This window comes from Hipposideros armiger, unplaced genomic scaffold (genome assembly GCF_001890085.2).
Source record: "Hipposideros armiger isolate ML-2016 unplaced genomic scaffold, ASM189008v1 scaffold_51, whole genome shotgun sequence".
In the NCBI taxonomy this organism is placed as follows: Eukaryota; Metazoa; Chordata; class Mammalia; order Chiroptera; family Hipposideridae; genus Hipposideros; species Hipposideros armiger.
Window position 1 is genome coordinate 2,163,806 of NW_017731401.1, and position 25,755 is coordinate 2,189,560.

Sequence of the window (25,755 nt, forward strand, 5' to 3'; positions counted from 1 at the left end):
GTGTGACTAACATGGCTGAGTGTAAAATAGTTCTTAGAACATTAGAATTGTATATATTTTACCATTTTTCCTTTCCTTAGAGACATTCAGTCAAGAAACTATTTCATCAGTATAACCCTCTTTAGGAAGAGCATTTTAGACAAAGGAATCAAGTACTTTTGATGTGCCTGTTATTTTCTGGAAATTCATTCACGTCTGAGAGTCAGTCCTTGGAGACAGACGAAAATGACTTCATTTTCATATATATTCATATCTGCAGCTGTGCAGCCTGCCTCATCGAAGGCCCCTAACCCTATAGAGTTCACCCATCACCCTTTACAAATAGAAAATGTTCTTTTCAGATGTTTTCTAAACCAATATGTGACTGGGGGGAGGGGTATAAATCCTTCTCCTTCTATACCTAGGACCGGAAATCAAAACGTTAGAGGCTAACCATAAAAACTTAACATATATCATTTAGTCAACAAAAAACTAAAACTAAAATTACAGTAAGGTTTTTATATTTAAGCTTTATTTATTTGCTTATGAATAAGTAATAAGTTCAAACACTTCAAAATTCCAAAAGTGCTAAAGAGTAAACCAAGAAAATACTTTCTTCCTCTATTATCATCCAACCACCCAGCTGATATTTGCAAAGGCAACCAAGTTATCAGTTTCTTGTGTATCTCTCCAGAGATATTTTATGGATAAGCATATATGTATTTTGTTTTCTTATTTTCTTCTTCTTGTACAAGAGGTAGCATAAATACTTTGTTCACTTTGCTTATTTTAATATTCCATTGTGTGCTGTACAGTAATTAAATATTCTCCTATTGATGGTTTTAGATCATTTTTGCATCTTTTATTTTTTAAAAATAATGCTCCAACAAGGAAACCTTGTACATATGTTATTTCATACCTGTTTGAATATAACATAATTTTACATAAATAAAATTATAGGTCAAATGGTTATGTGTATTACATATTACTAAAGTGTCCTCCAATAGAAGTTATACTAATTTACACTTATATCAGTCATATGTAAGAATGCCTGGTTCCCCACATTCTTGTCAATATAGTGTTTATTGTTCACTTTTAATTTCTACCAATCTGCTAGGTGGAAATGGTTTCTCAGTGTAGTTAAATTTCTCTTCACACATTAAGAGATATAGTTCCTTTGCTATACAATATCTGATAATATCCTTTGCCCATTTTTTTATTAGGCTGTTCAGAATTTTCTGAATGGTTTGTAAGAGAATTTTATAGATTAGAAAAAATTAACCCTATTTTTATGTTGTGAGATACAAATAATTTTTACCGGATTGTCATTTGTCTTTGCTTATTCTAGTTTTGCCATGTGGGAATGGTTTTTGTGTAGTTGAATTTAACCTATATTTTCTTTTATGGATTCTGGGTTTTATATCATAGTTTAAAAGGCCTTCGCACTGAGAGGTTATAAAGTAATATTGCCATTTTTTTCCAAGTACTTTTATGATTTCATTTTTTACATTTATATATCTGATCCACTTGGATTTATTCTGTTGAGATATTTATATATTAATTTAGAGATAATTAACAACTCTATGATGTTGAATATTCCTGGTTTGCCATCATTATTATTTGTATTGCTAATATTTATTTAGTCCTAGTCCCTATACCAAGAACTTCACATGTATTAATTTTGTAATCCTATGAGGTAACCATAGGATTACCTATGTGGTAATTGACAATCCTATGAGGTAAATGTCCCGATTTTACAGATGAGGAAACCGAAGTAAATGCTACTTTTTTGCAAAATCCAACTTATTTCCTAAGTCATCCTTAGTCACCCTCTCCTCAGACATTTACTAATGAATACGTCAGATGCAGCCTTCTCCTTTTAGAATATAGCATCTGAGATGTTTGGAGTGGGATTAAGAGAGAAGTACATAACTAAATAGGCAATTTCAGTAAATTAAATGATAAGATGAGAATGTACAGAGCACCGAAGAAGAGGAAATGGTAACTTGGGGGTGGAGGGCGGTGGCAAAGTAGGCTTCTTGGAAAAAGTAACATCAAACTGCGACCTGAGGATGAGTTTTCTTAATTTAATATTAAGGGAAATGCTTAATCATTGTGCTTTAAATAGAATCTTAAACTCCTTTGAATGTGGCTTCTGATTTCTTTTTTCCTCTTCCCTCAATGGAAGGGAAAAGCGCTAATAATTTCTGAGGATCTGGCACTTGGCTAAATGTTTAATGTTTAATTTTCATGAGAATCTTGGGAAGTAGGTATTTTACCTATTTCCATAGATTGGCTAGCTTAAAAAACAGAAATGTATTTGCTCACAGTTCTGAAGGCTGGGAAGTCCAAAGTCAAGGCAAAGTTGACTCCTGGTGAGAGGTCTCTTCCTGGCTTGCAGATATCTGCCTTCTTGTTGTGTCTTCACATGGTAGAGAGAGAGGAAGCAAACTCTCTGGGTGTTTCTTCTTATAAGGACACTAATCCCATCATGAGGGCCTCACCCTCATGACCCCGCCTAACCCTCGTTATCGCCCAAAGGCCTCATCTTCAAACATCATTGCATTGGGGCTTAGGGCTTCAACATAGGTATTTGAGGGGGACACAATTCAGATCATAGAGATTAAATAACTTACCCAACTTTACACAGCTGATAAAAAGAAGGCTAGAGATTCAAAGCCAGGTTTGTCCGTCATTCAGGTCTGTCTGCTATACCACATCGTGGTATCTTTCATGTTTTATCTGCAGTAGGCGCTCAGAAATACTTGTTGAATTGATTTTAAAAGGTATCAGATCAGCTGATCTTCAGATCCATATAATCTTAAAAGCTTGTAGAAATGATGGGTGAGATGGGTCCATAGAATTAAAATTAGCAATCATTCCCTATGGCACCTCCATGTTCTGTACCTCGATAACTTTTAAAGTGTCCACTTTTCTGCTTGGTCAGAAATATTTAAAAATGAGCAAATGGTCATTTCTGTTCTATGAGAAAGAGAGCAAAGCCATGGCTGTGTCTATACGAGGTCTTATGTCTACTGCTTTCCAAAAGATTTCTGTTTTATTAAATTATTTTAAATTACAGGGGAATCAACCAGCTAATGGCATAGATCAGCTGTTTTAGCAGCCAAATACACTAGCTCAGTTCCTTTTCAGTCCATTGCTTTTCATTTTATAGATATGATCTGAATCATAATAGGTGCAGGGATCTTGTGTCACAGAAGTTTTTGACATATTTAAAAATAAAAGTATTGGATGGCCGGTTAGTTCAGTTGGTTAGAGCACAGTGCTCATAACACCAAGGTTGTCAGTTCAGTCCCCACATGGGCCACTGAGGTGCGCCCTCCACTAGAATGAAACAACTACTTGACTTGGTGCTGATGGGTCCTGGAAAAACACACTGTTCCCCAGTAAAAAAAAATAATTTAAAAAAAATGAATAAAAATAAAAGCCTTTCTGTGTGTTTGTGTGTGTGTGTGTGTGTATATTTGTACACACACACACACACACTGACACACACACACACACCCCCTTCTGGAGGGAGGAATACAAGGACTCAGAAGGGAGATATATATGTGCTTTATAGCAAAGTTTTGCTACTGAAGAAAAAATAATAGGCCTTTGTAAATAGAACCAGTTTTTTTAAAAAATAGCTTTATTTATTTTAATACTCCCAAGCATGCCTGTGGCATAGTAGATGTTCAATAAATAGTTGAAGAATTGAACCGAGTTCACAGTATGTGTGAATCTCACATGTTTTATATTTCATAGTTATTACTGGGTTTCATTGGTTTCCGAAGTGATGACACATGCACTCAAGAGAGTTTTTAAGGAAAGGAGCCTGAAAAATGTATATTACACTGACACAGAATTCTATGATTTAAAAGTTAGTAATATACTTTTCATCATCAAACTTTTCTAGTCACTTGGATTTTAGATAACAATACAAACTTTGTGAAGACAAACTTTGTGAAGATATCTCTTTTAGCTGGGTGACTGATGCCTAGTACAGGACCTGACATAGTAATGCTCAATAAATGGATGAATGAAAACAAGTCTTCTGTAGCCTTCTATTTTGGTAACTTCATTTACACGTATCTACCTAAATCAGTGGAGTGGATAGTTTTAGTTGCGTTATCTTTATTTATTTAATAAGTTATGTTGGGTTCCATGTTGATAGAAATAAATGAATATCCAATACTGTGGTCTATTTGTTGTAAAGTGCCCAACACCCCAAATCTTAAGAACTCTTCACTTTCTTAAATTTTCTGTCGTATGTTTGGATATTTTATTTATGTTGGGTTGTCGGGAAAGTCATGACGCATCTTTACGTAGGTTTTTTTTGCAAAAACGTGTCATGACTTTCCTGACAACCCAATATTTGCATGGTCACAATCAATCAGAGAGTGGCTAGTATTTGTTAGAATGCTTTAGACCAATTTGGAAAGCGAATCTGTGTCATGTATCCAAGGAAATGACTTCTCCCTTGGCCAAATGTATATTTGCTTCAGACCTATTCCCCATCTCCAAACCAGAGTCTTATTCATTTCTTATTTGAATAAACAATTTGATGGATTTAAAAACCTTTTGTTTCAAGATTTCGTCATCCAAATATACTGGAGTTGGCTGCATATTTTACAGAAAGTGAGAAGTTCTGCCTGGTTTATCCATATATGAAAAACGGATCACTTTTTGACAGATTACAGTGTGTAGTAAGTCATATCCATTACTCTGCTTGCTACCCTGACCCTCTGAAGCCCCTGGGCAGCTGCTGAAACCTTCGGTGAGAGCTGGGAGGCCAGTGTGTGCTCATATGTGGGGACAGCCAACAATGGGCTTCCCGAGGAAGTAGAGGACTTGTCCATGAATTAATTTATTACTCTTAGAAGGCTACATAAATAAATACCTGAGTCATTGTGTGTTGTGCCGCATGGCGGCCAAAAGATTTGCCAGGTCCTTACTCTTTGTTGATTCTGTATCTCAAATGAGTTTACATCAACTACCCTTATTGCCCAGATATTTTTATTTGTATAACTTTACACAAGGTACCATTCAAATAGATATAAAAGTGATGCCAACTCCTTAAAGAGAAGCAGGTTGAATAAATGCCATGTTTTTTCATAAGATGTTTTTGAAAGGTATGTTTAAAAATTGATTCACATAGGTAGGTTAAGTTTCAGTTAAGATGAGAATAAAACCAGATGATTCTTAATTACCCACACTATAGTGACACAAATAATTAAAAATCTTATTTAGTGTACTTTTAAACATAAATACCTTATTAGCCATACTTCGATTAAGCTATTATTAAATTATTGGGTATTTTCATTAGCTACAAAGGCCTAGAACCATCATTGAGAGTAGAGAGAAACCTATCTTGAATTAAAAATAGGTTATGATAAACCTACCACACGCCCCCTCCCCATCAGCTTCTATTCTGGCATACATCTATGTAATGAATATATACGTGGTTTTTACTCAGAAAGTTTAAGTAAACCAACTACTGTTGTCTTTTTAGGGGAATACAGACCCACTCTCTTGGAACATTCGAATCAGTGTATTAATAGGAACAGCCAAAGCCATTCAGTACTTGCACAATACGGATCCGTGCTCGGTCATCTGTGGCAGAATATCAAGGTAAATTATCCCAGAGCTTTAGGTTATACCTGTAAGCCACTCTCATCATTACAGGTGAGTCAGACTTCACACTGTTTTCGGTCTGTCGTTTCCCTGGCGCGCGCGTGTGTGTGTGTGTGTGTGTGTGTGTGTTAAAAACACTCATCTAGGTATTTAAAAATCTTACCTTTTTATTAGTGAAAACATATCTGCCAATTTAAAAAAGCCACATTTATGTTGCCAAAGGGAGAGTTTAGATTCTTTTTGGGAATTATTAATGAATAATGTAGGTTCAGTGGTTTTGTGTACTTTATCAATTATACCTGATAGCAAACTGTGAACTGAACCTGTATTAATCTCACTTTTTTTTTTAATTGAGGTTACAGGAACAGTTAAGTGACTTACTTATGTGAGAATTCCTAGCTAGATAACAGTAGTAAATGGCAATTAAAATTCTTCATCCTTGAGTCTCCAGTGTCTTCCACTGAGCCTGCTGCCTCATCGCTGTATATATTCACCTGTGACGAGGCGAGCAGCAACTCCTGTGTTCATTTTTGAGATATGAGAAAATTAGAGACATCTTCCATCTTTCTTCTTCAGTAGACATAGGAAGCATTCATAGAGTAGGTAGCCTGTAGCAGACACTGCCCCCCGCCCCCAACACCCCCCGCCCCCCGATGAATTTTTTCTATGTGCCCTTCACCTTGAACCTGTCTAAAAGTAGGTAAATACGACTTTGCTGAATAGCAGGGAAGCCTCAATTTAAAAGGCTGCTGCCTTCTCTGAACCATCTCCTAGTAGCTTGAAAAAAGCTTTTAGTGTGCTTTTGAGTTGATAGAGAAGGACTGATTGCTTACTTCTTTGTCTTCTGGTGACATGAACTCCATATGCAAAACCTAGATTTTCATTTAGTCCTGGAGGAGTGGGGGGAACCACCCATAGATGTCTGTCCCTGTTGCAGTGTGGTAATTCATCAGCAACTAGTGACCTCCTAAATCTGCATGACGTTGGTGCACCCTCGCAGCATGTGGGACATAGATGGAAAGTGGAGGTCTTAGAGTTCAGTAGAGTCAACCATTGAGGTTCGTTCCAAAGGACTGGGGTGGCCAGCCCAACCTAAAACAGCCACTCTTTCACCCAACTCACAGCCAGCTCAGCACAGTAGGTGTTCAAATATATGTTTCCACTGAGTGAACAAGCCAATAACTAACTATCTGGGATTTTGCTGTAAATGGTCTTTCTTTGGTTTAAATTTAAAGTGAGCATGAGCTTATTTTCAATCCCAAGCAGTAATACCTTACTAATTTTCCTTTTGTGTGACTAAGTTCATTAAACCCTCTCCTGACAGCAGAACCTGATAGGAACAAGGTGAGATGGGAGAGGGTGTCCAGGTCATGGTAGGTGATGGGACGGGGCCAGGGAAAGCCACCACCTGGACCAAAGGGGACATCTGGGTGCAGGGCTACACAGCCGGGCTCCGCGTGGGTCTCAGGTTTTTCCACAGCTAACAGCAGGTGAGGAGATTTGGATGTGCCCTTTTGGTGCCTCACTCCTGGGTTTGGGTTAGAGCACAGGCCCTGGGCCCTGATTTCTGTTTCCCATTACTGTCTTCAGGAAGCTTCCCAGGAACTAGGCTCAGAGACTTGCCTGCAGGAAGCTTTTCTGGGCCTGCTCTCGGGAACAACAAGTGTCAGGGAGGGAAGGAGGAAGGCAGAATTTGGTGGGTAGAGAAGCTGAGCTGGAATATTGTCAGAGAGGCCTTGGCCAATGCTATGGGGACCGCTGATGTTGGCGTGGCCCTTCAGAAATAACCCAAAGTGAGGCAAAGCACTCAGGTTTTTTGTACCCTTCTGTCTGACCAGCCCTGAGTGGGGCTGTACCTTGGCTGAGGCGGCCCCCTTCTTCCACGGACAGATCCCAGGCTGGGGCTTAGCTGTGAGCTATCAGCAGCCACCCCTCCCTCGTTGGGGAAGGGGGGGCCTCCCTGGATTCTAAAGGAGGTACCTGGCACACCACTGCAGCCGCTGTAGTTATGAAGGGAGATTTGACTGGACGGCACTCTGCAAAATGTGACCAAATACTTCTTCTTTTTCCTGGACTTTCTTCCCCATCCTTTCCTCTTAGTTCAGTAGAAGCTGACTTCCACTTAAAATGTGATTCTGAGCAAATTGCTGAACTTATCTAAGCCTCACTTTTTCCCTCTGCAAAATGCTAACAAAAGAATAACAGCTTCCATCTCTTAGGGTTAAACAACGTAAAGTACATATTGTGCTTGGCAAAGACTACCCACTCATCAAATGATAGCTCCTGTTATAATTGGTCAAGAGGTAGTAGGAATAGCAGTGGCGGAGGCTAAGGGATACTGATGGCCATTCAGTCTCTTTACTTCTCACTCTTTTACTTACTGTCTTAATTCGTTCAGGATGCTATAACCAAAATACTATAAAGTGGGTGGCTTATCAACAACACACATTTATTTCTCACAGTTGTGCAGGCTGGGAAGCCCAAGATCATGGTGCTGGCCTATTCTTTACCTGTGAGGGCTCACTTTCTGGTTCATAGATGGCCATCTTTTTTCTCTGTGTCCTCACATGGCCAAAGGGACAAATGACCTCTCTAGGGCCTCTTTATAAGGCACTAATCCTATTTATGTGGGCTCCACCCTCATGGCCTAATCACCTCCCAAAGGCCCCACCTCCTAATACCATCACCTTGGGGTCCAGGATTCCAACATACAAATTTTGAGGAGACACGAACATTCAGTCCATAGCACCTTACCTTCATTATCAATTTATTGTGTTTGAAAAGTAGACCCACAAACTAAGCTCTATTTTAAGAAAAATCACTTCTGTGTAAAAAATTGAAAAAATTTTTAAATCACATTTATTTTAGTTCACAAATATTTATAGAACAAACATCTGTTGTGTGCAGACCATTGTATCAGACCACAGTGGGGGCAGACAGTGATCAAGCTTGTCCAGAGGCTTCAACCTGGTGGTCAGAGAAATAACGCCAACCCAGAAAATACACAGTGCAACACTAACTCTGCCCGATCAATGCATGGTTGGTCTGAGAAGACTTTTCTTCCAATTAGATAGTTCCAAGCCATGTCTTTGAGGAGATGGGTCATGGTAGTGGATTGATTGAAAGAAGGGAAGAAAATATTCCTGGTGGAGGCAATAGTTTGTTCAAGAGAACAGAGTAAAGAATTGCCAAGGGTATAAAGAGAGCAAGACAGATTGATTGATGGGAGAGGTAAGGACGAGGTTGGAAGGAGGAAAGGTAGGACTGGCGAGGAGGAAGGAATGTGGTGGGTAGGGGGTTGGACGGAGTCTTAAATGCTACCCAAGCTGAGGACCTAGGTCTGAGAAGCAGAGCTCTCTCGAGGGACTCTGAGGCTTCTCTGGGGTGTAAGTAGGAACAGAAAGGTTCCGTAGTCTCTTTGGTGATCTCACAACTTAAAAATAGGCCATTTCTTCCAGGCTGGTATCCCAGGTACTTGTCTGGATGTGCTGAACTCTAAAGTCATCTAAATAACACTACTAGATGAGTGTCCCACGGGTAATACAGATACAGAATACCAGAAGAGATCTGATCAGAGACAGGGAGAATTTCATGGAAGGGGCAGGATTTAAACTGGGAATGCAGCTGGCAACATATTTTTTTTAGTTGGTGAAGGGGTTGCCTTTCTGGGTTTTCCAAAGGGTTCTAGGACTCAACATAACCATGCATCGACTGCGCCCACACAGGCATGTATCAGGGTTTGGAGTTCTGGGGCTATGGGCACTTTGAGAATTGTGGTTTCACAAGTGCTCATCAGTGTGTTCTTCTGTGTTCCAGAGCAAATCAGCCTCCTCCACAGCCACTGAACTCTTGGCCTTCCTTCTGAGCCCGCCAGCAAAGATGCTAATGTGCCAATGGTATCAGTAGATTTTCCCCCTTTCCTTCGGTGATGTGCACACCTGTTCTCTAGGAACTGGAATGAGACCAGCTCATTTCATTCAAGGCACTGAGCGTCTGTCAGCTGGTAATGACATTCAGTCCCCACCACTCTTGGCCAAACAAGAATTGGCTGACTTAGATTACCTTCCTGAATCTCTTTTAAATGAATCCTTCACTTTGCTCTAAACTTGGGCCTTCCGGATTCTTGGTCCCTCCCTGTACAACCTAGTGCTTTTAGGGAGGTCTGAAATCCCGGCTCTTCTGCCTTTGTCATACTAATTTTCTAATTCTCTGTAATTCTAGGAGATATGTCATTTTATTGCACAGCCCTGATAATCGGCTCAAAGAAAGGACATTTCAAAATGTGTTAAACAATGACCTTTTGATGAGTAAGTCAGGGCTCTGTTTTTGTTGGTGTGAGAAATGGAAGATATTGTTATCTTTATTTTCTTTTCTGCATCTGGGCCTCAGACTGATGAATCACAGAAGAGTTTATCGTACATCATTTGACATTATTAACTAATGTTTTTCATAATATGAAATAACATGGAATCATGTGCATAAAGTGAGATTAAATGAAAAGAGTCAAATTGAAGTAGTATAGAGTACACAATCATAACTTCGTATTACTACAAATTTATGAATTAAAAAAAAGATTAAAAGTAAGACATACCAAAATATAAATAAGACTTTATTTAGACATAGAGACGTAGCTTTTTATTTAATGACTTAGTTTTTACTTCTACATTATGTTTTTCATTTTTATGTAAGGATTATGTTCTATCCTTATAATAAAAAAAGAGTTATTAGAAAAAAACAACTTGGCATCAGACCTTTCCATCTTAAAGTAATTCGAAGACATTCCAAGGGGGACTCTGTAATTACTAAATGATATTCCAACATTTATTTCATTCATTCTCTAATTAATGCCATCCACTAAGAAGCTTGATAATCTTACGCCTTTGTAGTTTTTGAAATAGTTTAAGAAGTGAAGATTGTGAGGTCATTATTCAGCAGCCTGGAGCCCAGTGTGTGAGCAACACCTTTGCCTAAGCAAAATGAAGTGGTGTGTGCACTGTCCCTGGAGACGACACGGAAAGAGCACAGGAAATCTGGGTTCAAGACCAGGCCCTTCCTCACACTCTCAAGCCACGGTTTTCTTCTCACTCGTGCATTCAGAGCCAACTGGGACGATCACACGTTGGACCCCTTCTTGCTTTCCAATTCTGTGACATTGCACCTGCCTGTTTTTGTCCTGTGTTCTATCCCCACAAAGTTGGGATTGTGACAGGAGTCATATGTGACCCTACTTTTTTTTTAACATCCTGGCCAAACTTTACCCTGATCAGCTTTGGAGTGACGATGAGCTCAGATATGTTTAGGGAGGCACCTCCAGAGACCTGCTTGCCCTAGCACAGGTTAGGCAAAGTCCTGAATTGCCTGTTTCCCAGAAACACCTTCCCCCAGTCTTTTGACTGCCCCTCCCCTTGTTCCACAACCACCGCAGTGATGTCATGGCTGTCCCTGCCTCTTGTCACTGGTTATGTGTATGGCCTTTGGAGAGAGAAAGATCTCAGTTCAGATACCTGCTCTACCTTTGATAAGTTCCTTAAGTTCCCTGAGCCTTGGTCTCCTTTTCTGGAACTGAGCAGGCTACTACTGCGTGTCCTCCCAGGGTTGTGGGGATAAAGTGAGGTAAATGGTATAAAGCACTGCCCAGGGCTTGGCAATAAACTGTCATTCCTCCCACCTAATGGAGACTGCCTCTCCCATCTCCTAAGTGTCTCATCCAACCTGTCCTGGACCCTTGCACAGCACATTGTTAGAGCTCCATTTGGGGGCAGCTCTAACGGTTAGAACTTCCTTTATATTGAGCTAAAATCTGTCTTCATATGACTCTCTCGGCTGCTATTTTGCCACTGGAATTATCTATTATATATACACCTAAAGAAAAGAGGAGGGCCGGCCGAGTGACGCATTGGTTAAAAGCTGGCTTGGGACGCCAGAGGGCCCCGGCTCGGATCCCACATATGAGGACCAGTGACACTGCCCTCTACAGCTAAGATGCTGAACAACAGCTCAACCTGGAGCTGGGCTGCCATGAGTCGCAGGCGAAGGCATAGGCTGCAGCCACTGCTGCAGCGGGTTGCCATGGGCTACCATGTGTAGCCAGCAGCCACCGTGAGCGGCCGTCCAGAAGCCGGTGACTGATCTGCCTCGCCCGGGAAGAGCGCAATGATGGTGCCAACTTGGGCCAGTGAAGCAACGTCCTCCACAACTAGACTGAAGAACAAAAGGACAGCAACTTGTCTGTTCCCCTTCCCCCAATTCCCCAATAAATTCCCCTCCCCCAATTCCCCAATAAAAATCTTTAAAAAAGAAAAGAGGAAATAGGAGTTCATTTCCTTTTTGCTTTGTAATCAGCAGTTACTTAATCTTTTATGAATAGCTGAATAAAAAGATATTTCTTTCAGTTAACTGTAGTAAATTGAAAGAGCATTGAACACAGACAAAGGAGGGCTAGGCATCAGTCCTGGCTCTGCCATTAAAAAAGCTATTTTGCATAGAACGAGCTATTTCAACCATGTGGGCCTCATTTACCTCATCTGCAAAAGGAGTGATTGTACTATAGCAGCGATGACAGATCAGCTTCATCTCACATTCCATCTTTGATTGATTGGCAGTGACTTCCCACGTGCAGTGTTGAAAGGGAATCCGGGGTGTTTGCTTTCTGAATGCAATTAGTGATGTCTGCCAAGAATATGGGAAGATGTTTGGGCAACATTTGGATCACATATTTACCATATGCAGAGTGGTCTAAGGCTACATATGCTTTTAAATTCTCTTAATTAACTGATTATATCAACGAATGTTTGCTTGCTATCTTCTACAGACCCAACATTATGCTTATGTTATAAAACATAAGCTGGCCTCTGAGTAAGAGTCAAATCATATAGTGCGGGCTGTCCAGTAGGAACTTGGAGAAAGGGGGACCACTGGAATTCAGAGTCATTGAGTGAAAATTTCATGGAGGAAGTGAATCTTAGGCTGCATAGAGAATTTGGATAAAAATAAGGGAGGGGCAGTACTTTGCAGGTGCGGGGAACAGTATAAAGAAAGCCCCATAGAAGAGGAGTCGGGGGAGGGCAAGGCAGGTAGAAGGCGTCAAATGTATGGTGACAGATGGAAACTAGATTTTGGTGGTGAGAACGCTATAGTGTATACAGATATTGAATTATAATGTACACCTGAAATTTATATAATGTTATTAACCAATATTACCTACCTCCATAAAAAATTAAACATTTTAAAGAAAGAAAAGAAAGCCCCCGTAAACATCAAGAAGCGCAGTCTATCTTGACTGCATTGGTAAGTGCTAATACATCAGGGTAGCTGATAGGCTACAGACAGATTAGGGAGGTCCGTGATAGCCAGAGGATTTTAGACCTGACCTAAAAGCCCACTGAATAACTTATTAGTCCTCCCAACAACCCTGGATTTTGGTCTCATTGGTCTTATCTCAGTGTGACCGAGGAGAAAGCTGACACTTCTAAAGGTTAGTAGCCTGCCTCTGTCATGCATGTAGGTGCGGAAGGGAGGTGAGGTTCCATGTTTGTGTGGGTCCAACAGCCATTCTCTTGTGGGTCATCAAGGATTCCTCAGTGGGATTTCTGGGAGCATGTTGACTTCATCCGGCAAAGACAGGGAAATTGGGCAGGAGAGGAGAACAAAATTAGGATGTGCAAATTTGGAAGTGTTGACATTGAACTGGTGACAATGGCAATAGGCGGTGGACTTGGAGGGGGAGATTTGGCCTGGAGCAATGCATTCTTGTCTTCACCCTGTTCAAGCAGTGAGTAAATAGCCTTCTAAGGAGACACTCACTGTAAAGGATGCAGCTGCAGGACACCTAAGGAGGAAGCCCACATTGCAAAGGTATTTTCAAGAAGTCTGGTGGTTTATTTAGCCCCAAAATGTCTTAGTAATTTGAGCTCTTCAAAGAGAATGCTATAAAAACAAAACTGTATTTCCAGATGGTGGAATTTGAGGAAAAGGATTTAAAGAAAAGAATCTTGAAGAGTTGCTGCCTCTGTTCTTGACAAAAGACCCTCACATTTTTATTTGGGGACTGACGATGTTTTTGAATTACGGGATCACATGAAAGCATCTGAAAGCAGTAAACCTTCTTGCTATTTCCATCTTATCCTTTAGCAAGCTTAATTGTTTTCACGTTTATGAACGGTCTTAAATTCAGATGCATTTTTTCCTCGGCATTTTTTCATCCCAGGCAGTCTTTCCTGTTAGTGTCCAAAGCGAGGAGATAATCTTGGTGAAGGCTTCTAATGTTTCCTAGAGGATTATGTTCTCTCATCCATGTTGCCGTTTGTCTCCTGCCAAGTGAAACAGTCTTGCATACAAGCGAGGTGGTCTAGGAAAGAAAGGAAGAAGCCATTTGCTTAAAGATGAGTTTTTTTAAAACGGACATCAGTGAGAGGTAGGTCAGAGGTATATGGCCATAGTTAAACGCATGGAGAATTTCTTTGTGAGGGCCTAGAAAGACAGAGTGGTTGGGAAGGAGAGCAGGAAGCCACAGATGGGCCCTTCCCACAACCAGGACGCCCTTGCCTGAGGGCCCCTGCCTCTCCTGCCTTCCTTCACTCCCAGACCAGATGTGTGCCGCAAGGCAGGGCTGAGGCTCTGGTGTTTAGTAAGGCAAAGCCTGCAGGGACTGCAAAGTCTGTTTGTTTGTTTGACTGATTGTTTGTTTAATGAACCAGTCTCCTCCTCCCTCTCTCCCCCAAAAAAGCTACTTTTGTTTTTCAGAAACGTTTTAGATGTAAACTCAGGCTTTCCCATTTTCCCCTAGCACAGCGGTTCTCAACCTTCCTAATGCCGCGACCCCTTAATACCATTCCTCATGTGGTGACCCCCCAACCATAAAATTATTTTCGTTGCTACTCTATAACTGTAATTTTGCAACTGTTATGAATCGTAATGTAAATATCTTTTTGTTTTCCGATGGTCTTAGGCGACCCCTGTGAAAGGGTCGTTTGACCTCCAAAGAGGACGCGACCCACAGGTTGAGAACCGCTGCCCTAGCGCGTCTTTTCTTCTAAAATATCCAAATATGTTCATTTTTTTCTAAGGGATGCCAAAACAATGGAATATTACATAAATTAAAATTTCCCCTATTAATTCTATTTACCATCACTGTCTCTGAACCCCAACATTCATTTATTTACCCACATGGATACATACATGTATGCACACATGTACCAAACAATATATGCATGTATATCTTTTTCTCTCCATGGTCTTAAAATACCTAGAAATGTTAATTTAGTCAGGTTCTTCCAAAACTTCTTTGGAAGTATTTTGAAACTCAGCCGATGCCTTGAAACTAATTATTAACCCAAGGGCCCTCAGATCTCCGGGGTCATTCTGCAACCCCCTGTACTTTTGTTACTTCAAATTGGTGTCCTTGACTTCTAGAGATACCCAAGTGAGTTCCCTGGGATTTTAAGTAAGGTGGTGGGTGTAGGATAGACAATGGCCAGCATACCTCCTTTAATGCACATGTTGAGGCCCTCCCTATGCATCAGGCGCTCTGCTTACATTTCTTGGTTAACCCTTCACCAACCCTGTGAGGTAAACGTTATCAGAGCTTTCTACCTACAGGGAAACTGAGGCTTTGGGGAGTTGTGCTAGTTGGTTAGAGACAAAATTTCACATTTACAGGAAGAATACCCCTGATTGACTGGGCCTTTCCACAGAGAGCCTAGGACTCATAAAGCACCCATAAAGCAAAAACAAGCTTTCATGCTGTCTCTGAGTCCTGACTGGGTTCAGTAGGAAAGAAAGAGAAAGCTGCATAATCCGAGGGAGAAATAAAGGGTGTCAGCTTCATTTCATTTTAGGCCAGAGTCACTGCATGCTGCAGTGGGGGAGGGGGTGTGTATACCCTTTTCTATTGGGTTGTCAGAAAAGTCATGACGTATGTTTTCTGTGTTTTTTCGTTGCAAAAATGCGTCATGACTTTTCCGACAACCCAGTAGTAACCTGCAGGTTCCGGGACAAACTGGGTCTTGCCTCATTGGTGAAGGGTATCTTGATGTTGCAACTGCAATAACAGACAGCGAGATATCCTGTTTGTTGCCTCAGGCTGTCATGGAGAGGCCAGCTGGGTCCTCTTTATCTCTAGGGCCGACTGAGTGGAGTCTGGATTTTTCCTGAGAGTTGCCAGTCACTCAGCTACTGGGCACCAATAACTCACCCAAAAATCCTTTCAAATATGTATATCTTTAAAAACCAGTGGTGCGCTTCCATATCAAACATGGTACAGCCATTTAAATTCAAATCCTGCATTATAATCTAGGTGTATCATCTTGCTTTATATTTATGGCCCACAGGCTTCAACTAAATTAGGAGACAAGCTAGTGAGCAAAGAAAGCAGTTTTTGTAGCCTTTGGGGAGGGGGCATAGGGGGGGATTCAGGTCCCCAAAAAGAATTGTCTTAGAGACCCCTAGAAATAAGGACATTAAGTAACATCCCCGGGGTCAGGATATCATATCACTGCCTTATGTAGGATGCCCCCCCCCCCCCCGCATCTCCTGTGTGATACCACTGATCCTCCTGCTGGAAGAATTGTTTAGAGAGATGATGTCTCTGTTACAGTAAATAGCCTTGTGGGAAAGAATAGAAGAAATAGGTTGTAGAAACACTCAATTAAGGGTATGGGCCATTGGATGTTACTCATTTGTGTCTTCGGTAGCCGCAGCAGCTTGCAAGCTGCCTTTTTATTGCATTATATTGTTATATGATTTTAGTTATTCTAGGTTGCCTTTATTTTGTTAGCCTTTTTTTACCCCAAAAGGATAAACATATTCAGCTGACCTGCATGGTCGCTGAAGGCACTTGATGTTTGAACATTCTATTTAAGGTTGAAGCCGGGGAGAGAATTAGGGCAGCATTGACTGTTGAAGGGCCTTTTTGCAATTCCCCGTCTCCTGAAACAGGACATCCTTCTTCCTCAGCTACCATTAACCTTTATTTAGAACAGAGTAAATCACTGGACTCAAAATTTATGTTGTACACTAAACTCTCCTGGTAAACAACTTGTCTTTTCACCAAATATCATTATTCAAAGTGTAAATGCAGTGCCCCAGAACAATTTCGCATTCTTATTGATGGTCTCTCACTGACCCAAAGTCCTCTGTGGGTTTTACTGTGTAACCCCTTGTGGTTGTGCAGCTGGGCTCTGCCTAACTCTTACAGAAACATGACTCACCAGTTGCTGAATACTTCTCACCAGTTTCGCCGGGTCAAATAAATAGATTTCGATTATGGGTTTTGTTGTTGCTGTTGCTTTTTTCTTTTTTCTCTTTTGCTTAGAAAAGACCTACCAGCCTCCAGGGAGTCTTAAGTGTTCCACAGATTGAGCTTTTCGCCTACTCATGGTTCTGGCATTTTGAGTTATGATGTTATACCTTCTTTAGATCTGGCGTGGAGGAAGAAGAGGGCTAGATGTTTGATGTTGAAAATATGGCGTTCAGAGCTTTTTTATCTTCTTCCTGGGCTGAAATGCAGTGGGGCGGGATGCAGAAGAGAGAGCCAGGCTCTCCGTGAGGCAGGCTGGAAGGGCAGAAGGTCGGTCCTGGTAATGAGAGGCAGTGACCCTCTCTGCCCACTTCACCCCCTGGCACACCGGCCAACTCCCACATTGAGTGCCCCAGCACTCTGACATGATCAGGGCACCTCCAGAAGCCCCAGCCTTGACCTTAACAAGTGAAGTGTATACCTTTGGGAGAAGCAATCATGAACCAAATGTCTGTGCTTATCTAGACCTGGAGAGAAGGTAGCATCTGGCCGTAGTGTGGTCCTCATCTTCAGAGAGATGTCAGGACACTTAATACTGCTTTCCACATGAGAAAACCAAAGAATGGATGAGGAGAGACATCGATGTGTGAGACCCAGCTGGACTTAGAAGCTGCCAGGTTTGAAATATCTGGAGAGAAAAGACAAGGCAGGGAGAAAAATGAGGCCTGTGCTTATTGCTACAAGTCTCCTCCCTGATACAGGCCCCTCCCTGATACAGGCCCCTCCCTGATACAGGCCCCTCCCTGACTCCCTCCTCAGAAATGCAAGGGTCCTACAACATGTAAGAGCTCCAGGACTTATGACTAAGGTGGGCTCTGGATTTTTCAGTTCTCTTGTTACTCTTAGAGGAGGGAGAGTGAAATAAAGTTTAAAGAGTGTCTTTCTCCTTAAAGGGCCCTGGGGAGTCCCACCATTTTGTCCGCTCTCAACTCAGTGCTAGACAACGTCTGGACTAGAATTCATGAGGCCTTAGCTTCAAATCCTCTAAATAGAACTGGGACTCTGAATGCCCCGAATCATGATAATGCCTACATTTCAGACCTGTGGAACTTAGGGTCTGCCTATCAGCCTGCTTGTTCAGGGATAGCAAGGGCTAATGGAACTTCCGTATCTAAGATTCAATACTTGTTTAAGATTAAGAATTTCTTATTCTTCTCCTGTGGCTATGCTATTACCCCTGTTAACAACAGTGTGTAGTACTCCAAATATACCACCTGGCCTTTTGGATGGACAGGCCTACTATTAGACGCTTTGTTTTCTGGACCAAAAACAAGCTCCAAATAGCCCTAAGCAAAGTTGAAAAGTAGATAACCATCTCTTGGCCCGCCCACCTCTTTTATCAATATCCATCTGCTCTCTTAGGAGGAATTACTAATCTTCATCTTAGCCACCATTTATTGAGCATTACAGTATGCCAAGCAGTGGGCTGTTTATATGCCCCATATGAGTTCTGTGAGTTCGATTGTTTTCCTCTTTTCACTAGTGATAAAAGACAACATTGAGGCTTAGGGGGTGAAGGGACCCGCCAGCAGTCACAGAGCCAGGAGAGGCAGACTCGGGACTCACCCAGGTGTGGGCCATGAGAAACGCACCTCCCCTTGGCTTACCTTTTCTCATCCCTGCAATGATAGCCCTTCAAAGGTAAAATCAGCAAATGCTTACTCTCAGCCAAGATGTTTAATGATTATGAAGGCTTTTACGTGAGGTACAGCTAAAACTGACTCTAAGCACTTTGCCTCTGCAGACGTTTTTATATTTTAAATGAGACTCAAAGACAAAGAAGCCATAGAGGTGGGACGATGGAGGAGGGTTATCCCTAAGGCCGAGGCTACCAAAGATTCCTCAAATCATCTCAGGGTCATGGCTATAAGCAGAGCATTCCACAGCACAGCTCTATGCACATAACAGACAATTATCAGCTGATTAAAACCCGGTAATGCTCTCATTACATGTAGGACAAACACACGTGAGAGCACAAAGACAGCTGCTTGGTTCACTTTAGTTTCTCCCATTGACTATCCACCAACTCCACATCTGTATCGGCACCTTCGAAATGTCCTTTGTTTCCAGATCAGGGTTTTTTTTGTTTTAGCTTTTATACAACACTTGGACTTTATACTTTAAGGAAAATGAGAACATGTCCTGTAGTTTTTGGAAAATTATGTATGGCTTTATTTTGTCCGTGTCTGGAATGAACGGGCGGGAAAGTGAGCTTGTCAATTTTTTTTTTTTTAACCAAAATGCCTTTCTGATGTTTTTGTCTTGTTTGTCCTTCATCACAATTTTAGTGCAAACGTCCTTTTGGATGACCAGTTTCAACCCAAACTAACTGATTTTGCCATGGCTCACTTCCGGCCCCACCTAGAGCCTCAGAGCTCTACCATCAGCGTGACCAGCAGCAGCAGTAAACATCTGTGGTACATGCCAGAGGAGTATATCCGACAGGGCAAGCTCTCCACCAAAACGGACGTCTACAGCTTTGGAATCGTGAGTACCAACCACCAGCTCACAAAGGAGAAGAGTTTTATCACCAAGAAGGCTCTAAATCCTAACAATGTTATAAAGGCTTTAACTTTTAGATCTATTGATTTCCTGTTACTCATTATCTTATATGTTTGTTTTGTGTAATCAATCAGTAATAAAATATTATGAAGTCATTCAGTGGAATGAACTATATTCATTGTTACGGTTCATAGTAACAACTAATTATGTATATATATTTTAATGTATGTAGCTGACATCCTATGTATTATTTGTAGGTAATAATGGAAGTTCTGACAGGCTGTAAAGTGGTGTTGGATGAGCCAAAGCATATCCAGCTGGTAAGCATTGTGTTCCTTTCTGCACCTATCTCTGCATCATTTTTCTGATAGAGTTCTAAATGCGGTTGTCTTCTCTTTCTAGAGGGATCTCCTTATGGAACTGATGGAGAAAAGAGGCCTCGACTCATGTCTCTCATTTCTAGATAAGAAAGTGTTTCCCTGTCCTCGGAATTTTTCTGCCAAGCTCTTCACGTTGGCAGGCCAGTGTACTGTGACACGGGCAAAATTAAGGCCATCGATGAATGAAGTGCGTATACCCATAGTTTTATGAAAAACTGAGCCCCATAGAAGCATGGAAAATCTAAATTGGATACTCTGTGTATCTAAGTGAATTCTTTATCAATGAGATAAATCCAGCCCCCCAAAGATAATTCTAATCTAATAGATAGGTTTTCCAGGTGAAAAAGTCACATCATTTGGTACCCTGGTAGAGGTCATTATTGGGTCAAACCAGGGCACCACAAAAAATGTAATGAAAAGACATGTGAGTAAGTTGGAGAGAATATTTTATTCAACCTTTATTAAGAGACCTGGCCCATTAAAAATGCAGTATGTATTTCTCTTATTGGTATTTTTTTTTCTTATGGGATTTTATTCATGGGTCCATCAATTTAATCATCCATTCATTTGTTTACAATAAACAAATATGTATTTAGTGCCTACCTTGCATGTACCAGACTTAGTGCTGGGTGCTGTGATACAATAGTGATCAAGATACAGTTACTGCCCTCAAGTCCAAAGGGAGATCAGATCAGTAAACATGGAATTCAGTGCAGAGAGATAAGCATAACTGTAGATGGGACCACAGAGTCAGAACACATTCTAGCCTTTGGAAGTCAAAGAAGCTTCTTGGTGGAGGTGACAACTGAGCTATGACCTGAGGAACAGGTTGGATTCAGGTAGCCTTATGGATTGAAGGATAGTCCAGGCAGAGAGAATGTGCACCTGCAAAGGCTCATAGGGGATGGATTTCATGTTGATAAGAGTCCAGGTAGCTCTGTATCGTGGAAGTGGAATGATGGTGAGGGAAAAGGTGGAGTGGTTATAGCAATAGAAGGTTCCAGGTGACTCAGGGCATGAAATCTAGGAGTTTGGGTTTTATCCTGAGTCCATCGTAGAGCAGTGGAAGGGTTTTAAACACGAATTGAAATAATCAGAACATAAAAAGCACTAGCCTGGGAGTCAGGAGAGCTATATTCTAGGCCAGGGGTCAGCAAACTACAGCTCACGAGCCACATGCGGCTCTTTGGATACATACATGTGGCTCTGAAATAAAATTGAAAATGAAAATAAAACTATCATAGTTTCATTTATCTAATTTTTAAAGGATATTATTCACATAATGGTGGTTATGTAAAAATATATTTATGCTTCTTGAATAATTTTTAAATTGTTGTGAGGGACAGGATTGACTCTTCCAGGGGTTGGCAAACTTTTGAGACGGAACGTATGTACCCAAAAAGCCGCATATGGCTTGCGAGCTGCAGTCTGCTGACCCCTGTTGTAGGTCACCAGTAAGAGCTGTGTAACCTGGAATCTTGGTCCCAGAAAGGAGGGAACACACAACTGGGAGCCAGAGATCTGGGGTCAAGTACCAGGTCTGCCCCTTACTGACAAGTGATATCGATTCCCTTTTCTGAGCCTCACCCTTGTTATCTATAAAATGAGAAGAGTAATGTTGTTTGTGCAGACTGAGATGATTGTGTATGAAAGCACTTCATACATTGTAAAGCTCTCTGTATGCGTTTTTTTAAATTACGTGTGTGAGAAGGTATGTTACTCCATATCAGTTCTGCAGTTCTCAGTTTGGGCTGCACATCCAAATAAACTGGGAAGCTTTTAAAATACAGATTCCTGGGCCTCCACCTCCATATTTTTTGAATGACAATCTTTAGGTTAGGGCTAAGGGATCTGTATTTTAAGACTATTCCCCTACGTAAATCTGGCATTTGAGAACTACGGATTGAGTCCACCATCCCCTGACCCCTTTCAATCCTCTACATATTAAGATTGAAGTCAAAAAACGATAAGAGTTTCACCCAACGTCACAGAGTAGTGGGTGGCAAACCTAGGCCTAAAGTCAGGTCTCTTGATATTTAATTCAGTGTAGTTTCTTTTATACTTTGCTTCAAATCACTTAATTTACTCATTAAAATGAAGGGGCTTAGCTAATCTCGAACCCATTCTCTTTCATAATTCTATAGAACTTATTTCACGAATGTAAGAGAATATGCCTTAAGAGGCAGACAAAAAAAAAGTAAAAGGAAAGGTTACTCAAGCTTGACTCGATGTTTGTTTGCTTCTTGGTTATTCAGGTCCTAACTACTCTTGAAAGTTCTCAGACCAGCTTATATTTTGCTGAAGACCCTCCCGCCTCCCTCAAGTCCTTCAGGAGTCCTTCTCCCCTCTTCCTGGACAACGTACCAAGTATTCCCGTGGAAGATGATGAAAGACAGACTCATCATTCACCGCTTCACGATAAACATTTGAGAAAAGACAGACTAACTCAGAAGACTCCCTTTGAATGCAGCCAGTCTGAGGTTACATTTTTGGGCTTTGAGAGCAACACAGGAAATAAGAGAAATGAGGAGGCTTGCAGCATACCCAGTTCTTCCTGTGAAGAATGTTGTTCTCCAAAGCATGCAGCTCCATCCCAGGACTCGAAGGCCTGTGGCATGCATATGGACCCTTCTATAGAAGCTCTAGGCCGTTCCCGCAGGAGCAGGTCAGTGGAGGCTAACTGTTCCTCCGAATCTTTCTGGAATGAGTGTGAACAGTACAAAAAGGAATCCATTTCACCAGCAGATAAAGAAGATGGCAGGTATTACCGAGACACCTGAGTACAGGGACCACCTTGGGAAGACATTGTCTTCATAAGTAACGCCAAGAGGACGGTCAGTGGTGAGTTTGGGTAGAGCAGAGCAACAATCTGAGCAACCCTGTTCTCTTTTTTTCCAACTCGCAGAACAGAGTGACCTTAAAATTTGTTTTATCGGGAAATTGCCTCCTGATCAAACGTAGGCTTAAACTAGAGCCGTTCAAAATTACGTAAGATCATGGGCTCTGACTGCAGACAAACAAAACAATCAAAACCTACCAAGAAGAGCCTGGATTCTAACATCTTCATTAACATTTATATGAGTCCTCAGAGCCTCTAGTCAGCCAAGTATGTTCAATTCAGTTGGATTCTATTGTTTGGTTTAGGTTGCTTGAGAAGATTGTAGGAAACATCTAATTTGTAAATATGAATAGATGCCCTTTAAAGAATTGCCTTTTCATATATTTTGATTGACCTTTGGTATTTTTCTGTACATCCTGTGAAACCTGCCTGTCTGAAAATGAGCCAGGTTCACCCCTGGCTATGACATGTTCGGTGTAGAGAGGAGATTCTTGCCCAAGATCTGTATTTAAACTCTTAGGATATTTATCACACATATATGGTTGTTGGCTGTTGTTACAATCTCTTTTGTCCAAACTTAGAGACCTATTATATCTTGAGTGGAGTGTATAAAATCTTAAGTAATTTTTGTTCTGAGAAAATGGCTGGTCATAAGAGCCTCGGTCAGCTTTTTGTTTGCTTCTATACATTCCAACTCTGTGCCTTTACTCCTGCTGTTTACTGGATCTCTCCACCTTTGAAATCTTGCCCAATCCTTCAAGGCCCAGCAGAACTGCCATCCTTCTGGAAGCTTCCCTAATCTCTCCAGCCAGAAGTACTTCCTTTATCAGTATTTCCATAGCAATTATTTTTGTATTTCTATTTTATACTAGTCATTTTCTGAATTATATCAAAGTTGCTTGTGCCATCTTCTCTCTCTTACTAGACCATAAACTCCTGTATTAGCTTCCTATTGTTGCTGTAACAAATGATCACAAATTGAGTGGGTTAAAACAATATAAATTAATTATTTTACAGTTGTGGAAGTCAGAAGTCCTTAACATTCCCCTAGAGGCTTTAAGGGGGACAAGTCATTCATTTACCTATTCAAGCTTATAGAGGCCACCGGCATTCCTTGCCTCATGGCCTCTTCCTTCACCCTCAAAGCCAGCAATGTAGCATCTTCAAATTCAGATCTCTCCCTTTCTCTGACCCCTCCTTCATCACCTCTTTCTCGTACGTTGGCCCTCTTGCCTCGTTCTCATAAGGATACTTCTAATTGCATTGGGCCTACAAGATACTCCAGGAAAATCTCTGCATCTCAAGATCCTGAATTTTATCACATTTGCAATGTCCTTTTTCTCCTGTAAAGTGATATATTCACAGGTTTCAGGGATTGGGACATGGACATCTTTGGGGGACCATCACTCTATCACATTCCCTGAGTCTGTAGGGGCCATCTCTTCAGGGCCTAGTATGTCATTCTGTACAGATCAGGTGTTTCCTTATAAATTAAGTTGAATTACATTATCTCTATGAACCCACATAATAAAAAATTCAACTACAGTGAGCATTGTTGAATAAATTAATGAAGTGGGAATAATGACTGTCTTTATGATGATGCATAGGAACACTCCAAGAAAACCATGTCCAGAGGATTTACAGGGTAGACGTCTAGCTTTCTGCGCATCGGAGGAATAGGCACATGCCTTTTTTTTTTTTTTTTGGTGAGTCAGTACAGTGGGGTTAATCATAGTAGCATTAGTGTTCAGATTCAAGAACAACTAATCAAAGAAAGAAGTCATCAGCAATCAGGGTCAGGTTAGCAGACCAAGGTTAGAAACATGGAGCTATAATTCTGGGAAAAAGGATCTCATGGCAGGAAGTGAGGTTCAAAACACAATAAACCTTAGTCTGATTGACAGGCCCGAAAAAGGCCCCAGGTAAGTAGTTGTGAGGGGTTGTGCTCACAGAATGGTCTGCAGGGGCTCTGGCTGTCCAGTGCCGTCTACCCCGTCTGATCATGACATATGTGTTCACAATGCTCCCAAACTGTCCTTGTGCTAAGACTAGTGGGGGTAAGGGTGGGGCTTGACCTCATATCTTTTATTTTTTTAAAGATTTTTATTGGGGAATTGGGGGAGGGAATAGCGTTGGGGAATTGGGGCAGGGGAACAGACAAGTTGCTGTCCTTTTGTTCTTCAGTCTAGTTGTGGAGGACGTCGCTTCACTGGCCCAAGTTGGCACCATCATTGCGCTCTTCCCAGGCGAGGCAGATCAGTCACCGGCTTCTGGACGGCCGCTCACTGCGGCTGCTGTCCGCTCACGCTGGCTGCTGGCTACACACGGTAGCCCATGGCAACCCACTGCAGCAGGGGCTGCAGCCCACGCCATCGCCGGTGACTCACGGCAGCCCAGCTGTTGTTCAGCATCTTAGCTGTAGAGGGCAGTGTCATTGGCCCTCATATGTGGGATCCGAACCGGGGCCTTCTGGTGTCCCAAGCCAGCTCTTAACCAACGCGCCACTCGGCCGGCCCACCTCATATCATTTTAATTCTTGTGACCTGTCCTAGTTGGCAACGCTTGTTATACATATTAATGAAAACAAGCAGTAAAAGTCTTTGGTATTTGGCTTTATATATAGCAAACCCTTCCAAGGCTGATTTAGCTTATTTAAGAGATGCAGTTCTGAAAGTGTTTTGGCCGAATTGGGCAAATTAGCCTGGAATTGAGTGAAGCTGCCACTAAAATTCAAATGAGGTAATCAAGATAATCAAGAATTGACTCCATGTTAAACTGCTTTTCACTTTGAATCTGGACCCCCAGTACCTTCGATGAAAGGTCATTAAGGAATCTCTGATTAATCCCAGGCCTGCTCCATTACTCAGCACATGTGTAATCTGTTGGTTTTTATGTTGATTTGAACTTGCTTATTGGACTTAAGGCAGTGTTTCTCAAACATTACTGTGCACTAGAACAATGTGGGAGGCTTGTTAAAAACGCACATTGCCGGGCCCACCCACTCTGATGCAGTAGGTCTAGGGTTAGGAGTTTGGCTTTTAGCAAGTCCCAGACGGTGCTGCTGCTGCTGATGTGCAGGCCCCTCAGAGCCACTACCTTGAAGTGTTCTCAGATTGTTCTAG

At 41.5% G+C, this 25,755-nt stretch overlaps 1 protein-coding gene across 4 annotated transcripts in view; it reads left to right on the forward strand.

Annotated features, from left to right (window-relative positions):
* The window catches only part of IRAK3 (interleukin 1 receptor associated kinase 3), a 69,934-nt gene that overhangs the window by 26,509 nt on the left and 17,670 nt on the right, over positions 1-25,755 (forward strand). For 2 of the 4 annotated variants that reach the window (XM_019640536.1, XM_019640538.1), the window contains 6 exons: positions 4,574-4,688; positions 5,495-5,613; positions 19,201-19,399; positions 19,672-19,734; positions 19,817-19,981; positions 22,050-22,459. In XM_019640536.1, coding sequence (XP_019496081.1) covers positions 4,574-4,688; positions 5,495-5,613; positions 19,201-19,399; positions 19,672-19,734; positions 19,817-19,981; positions 22,050-22,459 — 1,071 coding nt within the window. Of the gene's footprint in view, positions 1-4,573; positions 4,689-5,494; positions 5,614-19,200; positions 19,400-19,671; positions 19,735-19,816; positions 19,982-22,049; positions 24,179-25,755 lie in introns of those variants that run through there. The other 2 variants (XR_002123794.1, XM_019640537.1) reach the window with 2 other exon arrangements.